The sequence below is a fragment of the Amia ocellicauda genome, chromosome 4 (assembly GCF_036373705.1).
Source record: "Amia ocellicauda isolate fAmiCal2 chromosome 4, fAmiCal2.hap1, whole genome shotgun sequence".
NCBI classification, from domain to species: Eukaryota; Metazoa; Chordata; class Actinopteri; order Amiiformes; family Amiidae; genus Amia; species Amia ocellicauda.
Window position 1 is genome coordinate 52,912,166 of NC_089853.1, and position 14,149 is coordinate 52,926,314.

The window sequence follows — 14,149 nt, forward strand, 5'->3', positions numbered from 1 at the left end:
CCCTCATTGTTTAGCACAGGCATGTTGATTCCCAGAACTGCTGACAGTAACAATGCAAGGACTGATATGACTGTTTTACCCTACACTGCAGGCCACTAATGCATCAATTTAGTATTCATAGGTGTTTGTGCATGAACTATTTAAATTAATTTCTCATTAACTACAGGTAATGTGTTATACAATAAAAACAAAATCTACCAGTTTGTCTGTATACAACATTCCCATTTCAATTTTTCAAGCTATAACAGCATTTCCATTCTGAAAATGACATTTTTTAATACACAAGTTTGGTTTCAGAATAAATGTTAAATTTAAATAATCAAATAATTTGTGATCTGCTTCATTTCTATTCAATGTGAATATTAGAAAGGAACTAAAAATACAGCCCTTTGAGGCCCATTACGAAAGTTATTCTCATGATGTTCCCAAAACATTTGTGAATTTTCAACTTAAATGTAAACCTCAGAAGTGCATTTCAGAAGTGAAGAGAAGTCATTCCTCAGGTTCACAACACAGGATGTTGTCACTGCAATTGCAAGCAGAAATCACAACCACACCAAAAGAGGGCTCCCTTTGTGATCTAGACTCGCTGCAAACCGATGGACATACACAACTACTATAACGAATTGATGCCTTTTCACCCAGTCGTCGACTTCCTTGTCGGGATTGCACTAAATAAGGCCTAGAATAAAAAGCAACCACTGTTCTTTAGACCCTAAAAGGTTCCATGTTCATATACATACATTTATAAGAAATGTCCAAAATTGATCTATATTATTACAAATATTCCCAGTTATTTAGAGTAGATAGTAGTAGATAGGGAACAGTGAATTTAGGGTATATGGTTTGTACTAAAAAAAAATTCTGCTGTGGTCTCTATTGGCATACCTCTCATGGAGGGTTTATTCAAAGCCTTCTGGAGACTGGACCAGAATGTTACGGATCACCATATGTACATTTATTATTTAATGGGTGGGGGGGGGGGGGGGGGGGAAGATCTGTTCTAAGAGAGATCACAATAATAAACCATTTAAATAAAGAGAATACAGTATTTGGAAAAGCCATCCTGATTTTTATTTAAAAAAAAAAAAAGACCAGAAAAGTAACAAGCAGATGCTCAAAAGAAAACAAATGATTTTGCAGGTGACACTTCTGAAGTCTGCAATGTAAACATGCCCAAACAGGACCAATTTCATAGAAAGTAACAGAAGAAACAATTAGATCACAAACTTTTATATTTATATATAAGAATGATGCCTCCAGTCCAGAAAATGTGATGCAGTTTTTAAAAAGGCACAACTTGGCAAAATATATATCTATATATATTTGGAGGCAAGATGCAGTAACACTATTTTCCAGGGGGGGCGAGGGGAGTTGTTTACGATTAAAAGAAAAGCCAATAACAAAACTCAGTAAGAAAATTAATGCAAATAAAGGATTTGTTCAGAGCAAGAGACGTGCAAAGTATCTGGCAATACATTCAATTCAAAATATCAGCAGGTTATGGATAAAATAAGTGTTGAAAAGGAGAAATTCAGTTTTGCTCAAGGAAAAATGCATCTTACCTACATTAAGAGAAAACATGGAGCATCCACTCTAAAAGCTCAAATTTACAACAATTACAACACTACTCCAATAAAAGGAAAATATATATATATATATATATATATATATAGCAATGAGGTAGAAATAAAAATTCTGTATGATCCCCAAAAAAGCCCTACTGTAGTACAGACCAGTGTGATAAGTCTACCTGGTGTATTTGTACAGAAACCTAAGGAATATTCAGTTTCTTTGATTAAGGGAACACACATGTTTTTGGTTTTAGTTCTTTCCTCCCCTTTTTGAAGAGTTTCATAAATCCTATTGGTCTTTATTTATATTTTTTACAAAAATCTATTCGTATATTTTGTTTCATTTTACGGAAAAACAGTTTTTAGGAAGAAAAAGAAGAAAGCAGCTGCCTGAAATTTTCCTAAATGTTTACTCAATGTGCTAAATGAAATAAATAATCCTGAGTGGAAGAAAAGGCCTCTTAATACAAACATTTTGAGATCGTTAGTGTTCATTGACAGCAAACAGTTTTCAGAAAGGGTGAACAGGTATCAGTAAGATGTTGAAAATATATACCATGAAGGAGTATTGGGGTAATAAAATATACCACAAAAAAACCTTATACAGCAGGCAACCATGCCCTAAATTCATACAACTATTAAGCCCCCCCAATTGAAATGCATTTTACTATTCAAACCCATCCCATACGATTAAAACAGCTTTGCAAAACACAGGAGTCATTAGAATTGGATATGATTTGAAAACCCAGAGAGAAAATGAGTTTATATTAAAGTGCAGGCATGGGTTAAGGCAGTCATTAGTAGAACAGATTTTAGGACTAAAACTTTGGTTCCAGAAAGTACCCTGCTTCTAGAAGATTTGTCCCCCATCCCCCTTTGACAGAAACCATTTCAGGAAAATTCAGGAGGGCTTCAAACCATTTCAAATGACCAGGTTTTTCCTGGAGGAGTTAAGCTTAAATTTTCACACCAAGACTTTCCAGAAATCTTGGACATCACAGTCTGAGGGGAAAGGAGACAAACTCCACAACAACCACCACAAAATATGCAAGTGTAAAAGTTATGTGCAGTACAAGCAGAGTTAGTTAAAGCTAGGCACTTGAAAGAAGTGCTGGACAAATTTGACCAGGTATAAATGGACTATAGACCAAAGTATAACTAATCTCCATTATCAAAAGGAATTTCAAATATATCCGAGAGCTTAATTCCATATCCACAAGCCACAGGGGTCAAGCTGTCCAATACTTGGAACCAAACCATTTTTTCCACTTCTCCACCATGCGAGAGGGAGATTTCAATATTTCCTAGACATTTGCAAAAGTATCCTACATATAACTGATGGCAATCTTGTGGGTTTAAAACTTTTCAGATCCTTTGTTGACAAAATAACAGGACTTCAAATAAAAAAAAGTTTCCCCCAACCAAGACTAAAAGATACATACTCCAAGAAATCTACATCTTGCAGAACATACTGCCAAGGCATAGGAGTTTTCCCCCCAAAAGAGACCCATTAATAGGCCAAGACGTTTCAAGTAAGACTAATACATTCAACATCCAGAGAAAACAGACTAAAAGGATGGCAGTCTTGGCAGTAAAAAAAAGTTACCCGCATATCTTATTTCAACATACAATAGTAAATACAAGCAATCCAAAATCTCTACAGTAGTTTATTTCAAGTTCTACTCGAAGAAATACTAGCACTAAACAGAGGTAAACAGTTTAAAGCTTTGGATGAGAAAGTGAAAAATATATATATAAAAAAATTAAAGGCTGTACACTTCAAGTAAGAAAAAGAAAAAGTAAATTTCACTTTGCAATACCCGCAATGTTTGTTCAGTGAGAGAAAACTCCACTTTTGATTTTGCAAAGCACATTAAACAAAAAGTGATTGTACTCATTTGTGAGCAAGTGTTCAATAGAAACATAGATATTATAAAAACCTGTTTATACATTTCAGTAGGAAAATGAGGTTGTTGGCAGATTTGCCAAAAAAAAAAAAAAAAAGGCCTATGACTAAAAGTGAAGAATTTGTGCCTTGTCCAACTGGTCTGCTGCCATTTAATTCACTGCAATTTTACTCTCCTCCATAAAATGAGGAAACTGGCGTTTTGGTACGCTTTCCAACCCGTTCTTCTCGATTTCCGCCATGGAGACTGGGAGGCCAGAGTGAGTCCCATCTATCTTCACTAGGCCTCCGGTGGAGCCTGCTAAAGGCCCCCCTGCAAAACTGCCAGGCATTGGAATGCCCCCATTTTGGATGACCGAAATCTCATTGGTCTTCATAGCCAGTCCGTTTGTAAACACGGCAGCATATTGGTTCCAGACAGAAGGATCGATGTTCATTGGGGGAGGAGCCAGATCCTTGGGTGGGGTACCCATCTCGGACATCTTGGGCTCAGCTCCTGCTCCCATCAGCGCCAGGGGGTTATCCAAGGACAGGCGGCGACCCCGTCTCGCAGAGTTATTCCACATGTGAGTCCCCACATGAACCTTTGGAGATGGGAGAAGAAAAGGCATAAGGAATACAGCTCAACAACTTTCACAACAGAAAGCACTTCATTCCTTAAGCAATTATAAAACTGCATTAGATGACCTCTTAAGACACCCTTCACACCATAGGCCTTCTCCACAGTGTATGCAACACTTCCACTAACAGGGTTTTGCAGCAAATATTTGTCTTAAGAAAGGATGCTTTAAGAAAGACTAAGCTCAAATTAGCGGATAAGTGAATATTTTGCAATAAAGAAAAAAAAAAAAAAAAAAAGAGGGGAGTGGGGGGTTTGGGGGGCCGGTCAGTTTTTCCAGAACTTGTATTCTGCCTGTAAGCTAGTAAGCTGCTGTATTTTCTCATGATCAACTTTACTTCAGCTTGTCTCATTCACTATGCTTTGTCAGAAAAGATTGTTGCCCGTTTTAGATTTAGCAAAGAAATGAATCCAGTGAAGTCAAAATCGATCAAAAAGGATGGGATTCTAAAGCCAGATCTCTTCTGTGAATTAAACACATTGACAAACTGTTCCCTGAAGATACAGTGCTTCAGCAGGACATGGGCTGGCAGGAGGAGAACAGTGGGGTTTGGTAGAGCAATGGCACACATCAGTACCTTGAGGTTGCCCTTGGTGGTGAAGGCACGGCCACAGATGGTGCAGGCAAAGGGCTTCTCCCCAGTGTGAGTACGCTCATGGATCTGCAGGGCGCTGGCCGAAGAGAAGTTCTTTCCACAGGTGTTGCACAGGTGCTGCTTGGCAGAGCGGCGGGGGGCGGCAGTACTGGGGGGCTGCTGCAGGCACTGGTTCGGGGAGCCCAGAAACTGGTTCGGGGAGCCTAGTGGCCTTTCAGGAGGGATCTGCATCTCCAGCTTAATGAGACTGGGTGGAACTCGCATGAACTGAATATGGCTAGCACCTAATTACAAAAAAAAAAAAAGTAAAGAACAAAGGTTTTCCATGTGCACACAAAAAAAAAAAAAATCCTGAGCTTCATCATGTTCTCCTTTCCAGTTTTTCTACAGGAAGGCTGCAAAGCAGATAAACTGGTGTTACCCTTGTGCAAATCAATTCAGCTACCCTTAAAAAAAAAAAAAAAAAAAACCAACTTTTTTTTTTTTTTTATTGATTAAATGCATGTTTGCTGAAACTTGATGCCCAAGTAAATTACTAGACTGGAGCTGAAATTGTAAAAAAAAAAAAAAAAACACCACACCCCTCCCTCCCTAACAGGAGAGCTTTTATTTTTATTTAATTTTTTTTTACAATTTCAGCTCCAGTCTAGTAATTTACTTGGGCATCAAGTTTCAGCAAACATGCATTTAATCAATTAAAAAAAAAAGTTGTTGGAATCTTTACTTGACAATAGAACTATATACCCAATTTAAATTTTTGAATTTAAAACCAACAGATGTGTGTGTGTGGGGGGGGGGGGGGGTGGACATACAAATTAATAGATTTGCCAATAACAATCTGAGGAAAAACAGGGTGCTTACCATACTCTCCATTTGACATGGAAAGGCCAGGTTCTTCTTTGATTGCCCTCGGGAGAAAGTTGACAGACGTGAGATCCAAAGCCCCACTGGATTCAGTGTCCAGATGCCCGTGATCAGACTCCGGTCTGGAGTTCACTCGGCTGCCATCTTCAGGGGTGGCAGCGGCGGTGCCTGGAGACTTCGACACGTTGCTTCCCAGCTGGCTGTCAATGGGCGATGACGAGTGGAATGAGCTTGAGTCCGAGACTGCTGGGCTCCTGCCATTCTGGTATTCCTGATCCCCAGGCAATGCAGGAAATTCAGTCATTGCTCCATCACTTTCTGAAACCATGCTGGCCTGCCGTTGCAGGTTTAAGGCCGAGGTGACGTTCTTCATGTGATTCTCCAGGGCAGCTATGCCCGAGAAAAGAGGGAGAGGAGAGGTGGTCTGATCTTCCTGAGCTGGAGGAGGGGGCGGTGGCACAGACAGAGGAAGGGGAAAGTGAGGGAGAGGCAGAGGCAAAGGCTTGGGGTTGATGCCGCTGGGAGCTTCCTGGGAATCCCGTTCCATCTCCGGCTCATCCAGGCTCTCGTCATTGTAGCTGTTCAACTCAGGGGCTCTCTCGTCAGGCAAGGAAGACTCCATCTCTGGCCCTTCGAAGGAGTTCTCTGGCAGCAGGGTGTTGGGTATCTGGCCTCCCATGTGCATGCGAATGTGCTGCTGTAGGACCACTGCATTGGTGAACTTCTTCTGGCAGATGGGACAGGAGTGTTGCATCTTCAGTGGCGTGCTAGCCCTGTGGACACCGTAATGAGCTTTCAGGTTGCCCTTGGTTGAGAAAGCCCGGCCACAGATTTTACACTTGTAAGGCCTCTCCCCAGTGTGTGTCCGGTAATGCATTTTCAGGGAGCTCTGGCAGCTCAGCACTCGGTGGCAGATCACACACTCGTTTGGGTCACCGGTTTTCTTCTCCAGGCTCTCCACCATCTGCTGCAGCTTGGCGGTCCCAGAGCTGTGCTCACTGAGGAGGCCATTGCCATTCAAGATGTGCATGCCACCTAAACCTTCAGGGGATTCCAGATTCTGCTCCGAGGACATTTCCTGATTGAACATGCTGGAGGAAATGGATGCACCATCGCTCCCAGAAGACGATGGTCTTTGGGAAGAAGGTTCACTCCCCAGGGAACTTTCCTGGGAGGGTTTGAGGCTCTGCAGCATGGGGGGCTGGAAGCTAGTGGAAGCAGGCAATCCAAGCACTGGTTTACTGTCCACAAAGTTGGACTCATCCGGAGGCATTGACATCCCATAGGGAATTCCGCTGCTTGTGGGGATATTGTCAAGGTGCTCAGGCACAGGGTGGGGATTCATGCGGATATGAGGATACTTCTCTTTGTGCCTCTGGAAGTGCACTTTGAGATTTCCTTTGGTGGTGAATCGGTTTCCACAGATATTGCATTTGTACGGCCTTTCTCCGGTGTGAGATCGCAGGTGGATCTGAAGAGCACTGTCATTTCCGAACACCTTGCCACAGAATTTGCACTTGTGCTTAAACAGAGGCTCCTCCGACCCGGTCTTTGGTTCTACTGTGATATTGGGAGGCTTGCCTTTACCCTTTTTCATGGGATCCAGACCAGCTGAAATGGCAGTGAAAGGGTTCTGGAAAGCTAGGGCCCCAGGTGAATGAGGCAACAATGTCGGAATACGGGGGGCCAAGTTGGGCAGAGATTTCGAGCCATCTGATTTGGAGGCCATAATTCCACCACTTCCAGATAGAGATGCAGGAACATTGTTGGGATGAGGTAGCTTTCCTTGTTTCAGACTTTCAAGGGAAAGGCTTTGAGTACCAGTTCTTTTCCCAATCAAGGCAGCAGCAGCAGAAAGCTGTTGAGACAAGTGAGCGCCGAGAGCTTTCAAGGGATCTACAGCTGCACTTATAGACGAGTGAAGGCCATGGGGAGCCATCATAGCCACCTGAATGCGAATCTGTTCAGTCAGTTGAATTTGCTGCAGCTGCTGTTGCTGCAAACTCACTAACTGCTCAAGGATTGTAGGGATGGCATTCAGGCTGGCTAGTGACTGGGAAGGCTTGTCGTTGGATGAATGCTGAGTGACAGCCACTTTAGTGCTGGTCATAGTCTCTAATGTTACATTAGTGTTTTGTGTTTTGGGGCCGGGCAAATATCTCATGTTTGGGCTGGCAGACATTTCAGAGTGTAGCGGTCGTTTCTGGGGATCTGCCCCATTCATTTCTACCTCATGCTCCATCCTCTCTGCCAGCTGGACTCGGTTGTTATCAGGCTGTCCCCCATTGCAAGATGGGCCTTCCTGCTGCTCCCCAGGGAAGCCCTCTCGGGGACCCCGTGGAAAGTCAGGCAAAATCCCTCCTTCCCCCTCCTTCATAATGAGGACCTGCTGACTTTTAGTGCAATTTTTCTGATGCTCCAAGAACTCTGACTGGTCGAAGAACTCTGCACAGCATCTGTCACAAACACTGGTCTCTTCCATGCGGACCCTCTTCGCCTTGCTGCCTTCTTCTTCCGGTGGGCTTTCTTGCAGAACCCCTAAAACATTAAAAACAAAAAAGTAATTAGCATTAACAATTAAGGGACTGCACGTCTTGCAAACAAATTACCATTTAATATGGCTTTACTTGTTTCAATTATAAAAGATTAATACTTAGTGGAGAGTAGATATGAACTATGCTAAAGTCTAATGAACAAATTAGATGTTGGTGGCGACCTGCAAACATTTAAGTATATGTGGGAACAACATTAGCACAAACAGAAGTTCTCATATCAGTGCAGCAAATTATCCAGTTATGTAGGAGTATTTCAAAGTCACCCTGGATTTGGTCAAGATCTAGCCTACTACTTTATAACCATGTTCTTTTGGAGTAGGTTCTGAACTCTACACTGCACCTCATTCATTATCGATGGTCCAAGACACAAATTGTTTGGTTTTATTGACAAAAATAGATGCAGTTCAAACACAAAGTTGGCTTGTTTGAAACTAGAGACCTGCAGCTTTCAAAGGATGTCTTCCTAGTGCTACAGAAATGGCAAACTCCCTTTATAATATCAAAGGTTACGATTCTTTCATTTGATAAGGTAAATGCATATGGCACAAACGATCAAGGAGCTACACAAATACAGCACACACAAAAAATTAGACCCAACTGTAAGCATTAAATAGCAACCCAGCCATGTGCATCTAACAGACAGCCAATTGTGGATCACACACCTGCATACATTCCTGGCTTTAAAAAAGTGTCCCAAAACAATCTACTAATAAGATGAACCCTCAAGGTATTGCTATTGTTTTTTTCTTGACTAAATTCTGAATTCCTGGAATGTAATCTCCAACATGTCTGTAATCCAATAACTGAGGGCAAAGCAGCCAGTCACAGCAGGGACACTGATAACCAACACAATCAAAGCAAACTCAGGGGGTACATCTCCAATAGTCCTGAGAGAAGTGAAGACAAGTTTGCCAGGAATGTAGCAATGAATCTCAGGTTTAAAAAAAGTAAATGGATAATCCGTTTTAGAAGCCATCAATAGACCATTTTGCTTTAAGGGAGTGTGAATACTAACTTAGTTTGGTTTCAATAAGAAGGTTTCATGTAAAGCTGGAAAATCCTTGGGTTTGAAATAAAACAGAAAAGCGAAGAAATGTGTGCTGACTGATGACTGACAAGGACTAAACTACATTGACTAAAGGGAAGGTTTTAAACACTAACACGTTACGGATTTCACCATACAATAATTCAATAGCTTAGATTTAGGCTGAAGGTAACAGTGAAATTAATGCCAAATGGGGGGGAGGGGGGGGAAGCTTGCAAATTACATCTAATACAACTAGAAATAAAAAAAATAAGACATACCTAAAAATAAACTCCTATAGAACAAAATGACATAAGATTAGCATTATACATTAACAAGATGCTACCAGGCTGAGGGGAAAGTGTGTATACATACATACATACATACATACATACATACAAGCTTGTCACAATAGATGTTCTCTCAAAAGCTAAATATTACAGAAGGCTGAAACAGCATTGCCAAATTCCATGACAAATCCCCTCTGAGCAGATACCTGCCGGGGTCCAACACCAATCAGCTCCCGTGACTCATTAGAATAGGCTGTGGAGGCCAAGCAGAGCTCTGCGTGGAGGCAAGTGGACAGAGGGGGGCACTCCTGTGTAGCACGCAGATCATCTACATTCAGGAAAGCATTAAAATACCCACCTGACCCCACAAACTATGTGGAGGGGGGGCAGGCTTGGATATTACATATACACTTTATACATTTTTAATACGAGTGGGTAACCTCAGAATTTATAAAGACCAGAAGATTTTTATCCCTGTGAATTTATTGTGAAGAATATGACAAGAGCATCAGATTCTGCAAAGACAGATCATGTAGCTCAATCCAAACAACATGCAAAGTGCATGTCCAGACTCCATCGGGACGGAATAAATCTACTTCAGGCGTTAAGACTTCAGGGAGGCTGACAAGTTTTCCATAAGCTTGTCAAGTTTGCCTATTATTAAAAAAGTGATTTGCATGAAGTCTGTGTACTTTGGAAAAACGCATTAAAAATAAAATGAATAAATAATGCAAGTAAATTTTTTTTGGAAGCAAATTCTATTGGTTTTGTTTTCATGGGTGCATTTATAAAGATAACCCATGTACAAAGCTTGAACCCTGCATTAAATAGGGCACTGAATACACCAGTGTAATTGGAGAATCAAATTCAAAAGCATAACTTATCAATAGAACCCTGAATCAGGAATAGGACTTTTCATCCAAAGCCGTATACAGCTCACAACATTCTGCAAGATAATTTAAAAGGGGGGGGGTTAAGTTAATAATGCTATGCAAAGAGTTTGTGCTTATGAGTAGGCTTAGAGTACAAGCCCCGTTTGCCAAGGTCAATTGAAAAATATCCCTAATTGTAAGCTTGATATCAGCCTACCACCCAGAGGAGGCAGGGAGAGGCAAAGGTTACTACAGCAGCTTTGTCAAAATGTCACAGTGCTGCATTGTTCCAAATCCAGGGCCCAGATACCTAGAGCAATATGCTATAGCTTGAGGAAAAGCAACACCAACAAAACAAGGCAGTCAAAAGCATACATTTCCCCTGTTGCCCCCTTTAACATTTATTTTGCATTAACTGGAATGAATAAATGAATGAATAAACCCACAGCCTCTGCTTAAAACATTTCCTAAATAGGACTTTTTATTCAGATTCCCATATTATCACTACATCTGAAATCACAAAAGGGAAATTAAGAGCATGCACATGTATTTTTGTTTTTCCCCAGCTACCAAAAAAATATACCTTTAGAAAGAGACAATATTTGAACACTGCAGTTTTTTTTTTTTTGTTAGATGGAGGGGTGCGACATTTAAATTATCAAATCCAAACTCATTTTAAATTCATATCAGAATTCCATCAACTTCCAAATGCCCCCTATTGAAACTAACAGTTAGGTGCTGCTACTTACAGAGCAGATTACAATGGTGAATATACTGCATTGAAATTTAATTTGTCTAACAGATTATAAAGTGGCAATTTAACAGCCCTATTGTTAAAAATGCAAATGGTTTCATATGAAAGAGGAGTCATGCGGACCACCTGTTTACATTCCTCCCAGAAACTGCCGGACTTGTTAATTGCCCAACAGGCAACTGGGGGGAAGAAAAGTTGCAATAGCATTGTTTTCAAGAATGATACAGCCTATTCAAACTAGTTAGAAGTGGCAGTCCGAAATAATTATCAACCTGAGATTTGATAGAGGATAAGCAACTAGCAAGTTTAGTTATGGTTAACCGATTAATGGTTAGGTTTGGTTTTCCACAACTATGTAATTAAATATAAAAAGTGTGCAGCAGCAAAGCATAGATCAGTAACTATTTTAAATAAACTCTCCAACATTAAGCATTTAACATTGCTTTGGCTTTAAAAGACAAGAATGGCAGCATTTATTCCAAGTAGTTCCTCAAAAGTAGAATATACACAATGCATACCCTGCAACTGGGGTAATATCTTCCCCTTCAGGGATTTTAGTACCTAAACGTTTCCCAGATCAACAGTATTTCCATGACTATCAAGTATCAAGAATATTAAACTTGTTTGAAGTTTTAGAGGGCTCCGAGCCATTTTACCCCAAGAGGGCGCCAAGGAGAACACCTAGCACATATACCTTAAAAGCTATAGAGATGGATGCAACCAAAAAGGATAAAAACTACCATAAGCATAAAATTATGTGTACAAGCCAAAAACATATGCAAGCCAAAGCCACAAATAAGTAGTTTGAGCACCACATGATATGCTTATCTTTATGCAGCACAGTAAACATTATACATTAAAAGAAGTTTATATACTTTTTTTTTTTTTTAAATGTATATATATATAAACAAAAAAAGTATGGAAGGATTTATTTGAGGTATACTGGGGTCATAGATCACCATCTCCTGCTTGGTCAATGATGCATCACACTGACTTGTAAGTCTAAAGAGAGGGGTGGGGGCAGTGTTTGAACCATTTACATATGGAAACTTCAGCTCGACCCCCTCCACCACTTCACTCCTTCCCCCACCATGCCATATGCACAAAAGGAAACAGTCATGCATTAAACTAGGGATTTATTACCTTTTGGTCAGTTTACTCTTCATGAGTCACATTTCATGTCTACCAACATGTTGGGGCACCTTTTTTTTTAAAAAAGGGACAATAAAATGAAACCCATTATCAAAAAACTGAGAAGTATGTCTACCTCTTAGCATCGACCAGTATCATATTTATTGGCCCACTTTGAAAGAAAACTAGTAATAATAATAAACAATATAAAAATCAATTGAAAATGCAGGAGGAAATTGAAAAAATAAGCTGCGACCCCCTCCACAATGTTTCTCAATTAATATGGAGAGAAAAAAAAAGCTTCAAATTGCAAATTATATTGCCGTTATTACAATTGAATACATTTTACCTGCAAACGAAGTGTTTGCACTTACAGATATACATTCAATGTACACGCACATCTTAGACACGCTCAAAAGGCGCGCATGGAAAGGCAGTTTGAGATCAATGGGCAATGCAAGCGCAGCACAAAAACGCAGCGTTTTGTCCAGGTGCTCCAATAAATACACAAGATAACACGCAACTCGTTAATACAATTTTGGAGTAGTCATTTGATTTTACATTGAAAGTCGAGATCATTCATATTATAAAAAATAATCCTAAAACACACATCTATGAGGGTGAATTCAATCCCATAAATATACCATTAAGTTTATGCGAACAAAATATAGGTATTTTAGGAAATCGGAAATCAAAGATGGCTGGGGGGTGGGGGTCAGGCTATAGGTCCATACGGCCGCGACCTCAAAAGAACAATAATGCAATATATTCAACATTAGTTAAAAACGATCACCAAACTAGTAGCGCCACTGATCCTGCCACACGTTTAACATCAAAAGTCAGGCAAAACGACGGAAAGGTAGAGTACAGACGCACGGGTAAATAGGTTCAGGGATCCGCTCAAATTGCCTTTAAAGTTGCCTTTATGTCCAGCGTACATCATGAACAAGTTGTGATATCAATAATCACAAAGAGAGATCGCTCCACACTGCACATTTCAGACCTCAAACAAAACATGCTTGTGGAATAAATGTCAAAAGAAAGCACCACCAATAATAAATCATAATCATCATAATAATACGTCAAGACCGAGGTGCAAACGCAGTTTGATGGTCAGAAAGGGATTTCTCTCTCCGGCCATGGTAGCCCTTACAACCCTATTGTAATCGATCACTGGTTCGATTATCGCTTATCTTGCTTAAACTGTATTTCAGCTCGAAACTAGTTAAAGGTTTCTGTAAAGACTATTTCCAAGAAAAATGCTGACGAACCAAGCACCGTTTTAATTGGAGATACAAAAGAAATAAATAGCATGGTCAGTTCCAAGGGTCACGATCCCGGCCAGAGTGCAACGAAGGAAGACGATAATAATAATAATAATAATAATAATAATAATAATAATAATAATAATAATAATAATATAAATGCATACCACTAGTTGAATAAACTACAATGTGTTGCAATTGGTATAATTCCGGCCGGTCCGACTCACCATTCTCTGCCGAACCGGGCTCCTCGGAGTTGATGTGCTGCGGCTTAGCTTGCTTGCGCCTCGACATGGTCCAACCATCGGGAGCAAAATAGTAACAATATTTTTTTTTCTTTACAACAAATTCTTCGAGTTGGGAAATTAGCCCTTCAAGTAGAAATGCGCATGTCAGAGTAATTATGATTATCAATAATGCATTGCGATTTATCATGGCCCTCTGACAGCTGATTGGCTCCAGTCCAAGTGCTTACAGATTATTCAAATTAGACCCATTGATGAGAAAAGCAGAGTGCGAGAAGGGGGAGGGAGATGCGAGGAGAGAGAGAGAGAGAGAGAGAGAGAGAGAGAGAGAGAGAGAGAGAGAGAGACCTCACAGCATCAAGCACGACAACTCGATTCACCTATCTTCAGAGGCATGTGAAGTGTTGTGTACTTTGGGGGGATTGTTTTTTTTGTTTCTTTTTAGAGACTGCTA

At 40.4% G+C, this 14,149-nt stretch overlaps 1 protein-coding gene across 1 annotated transcript; it reads right to left on the minus strand.

Annotated features, from left to right (window-relative positions):
* Nucleotides 1–1,051: 1,051 nt before the first annotated feature.
* sall4 (spalt-like transcription factor 4) lies at nt 1,052–13,932 on the minus strand. The gene is made up of 4 exons (XM_066702751.1): nt 13,678–13,932; nt 5,557–8,097; nt 4,678–4,979; nt 1,052–4,064 (listed from the first exon to the last, which is right to left on the minus strand). Exons 1-4 carry the CDS (start codon nt 13,883–13,885, stop codon nt 3,633–3,635), a joined length of 3,483 nt encoding a protein of 1,160 aa, XP_066558848.1. The 5' UTR covers nt 13,886–13,932; the 3' UTR covers nt 1,052–3,632.
* Between the last annotated feature and the right edge of the window lie 217 nt (nt 13,933–14,149).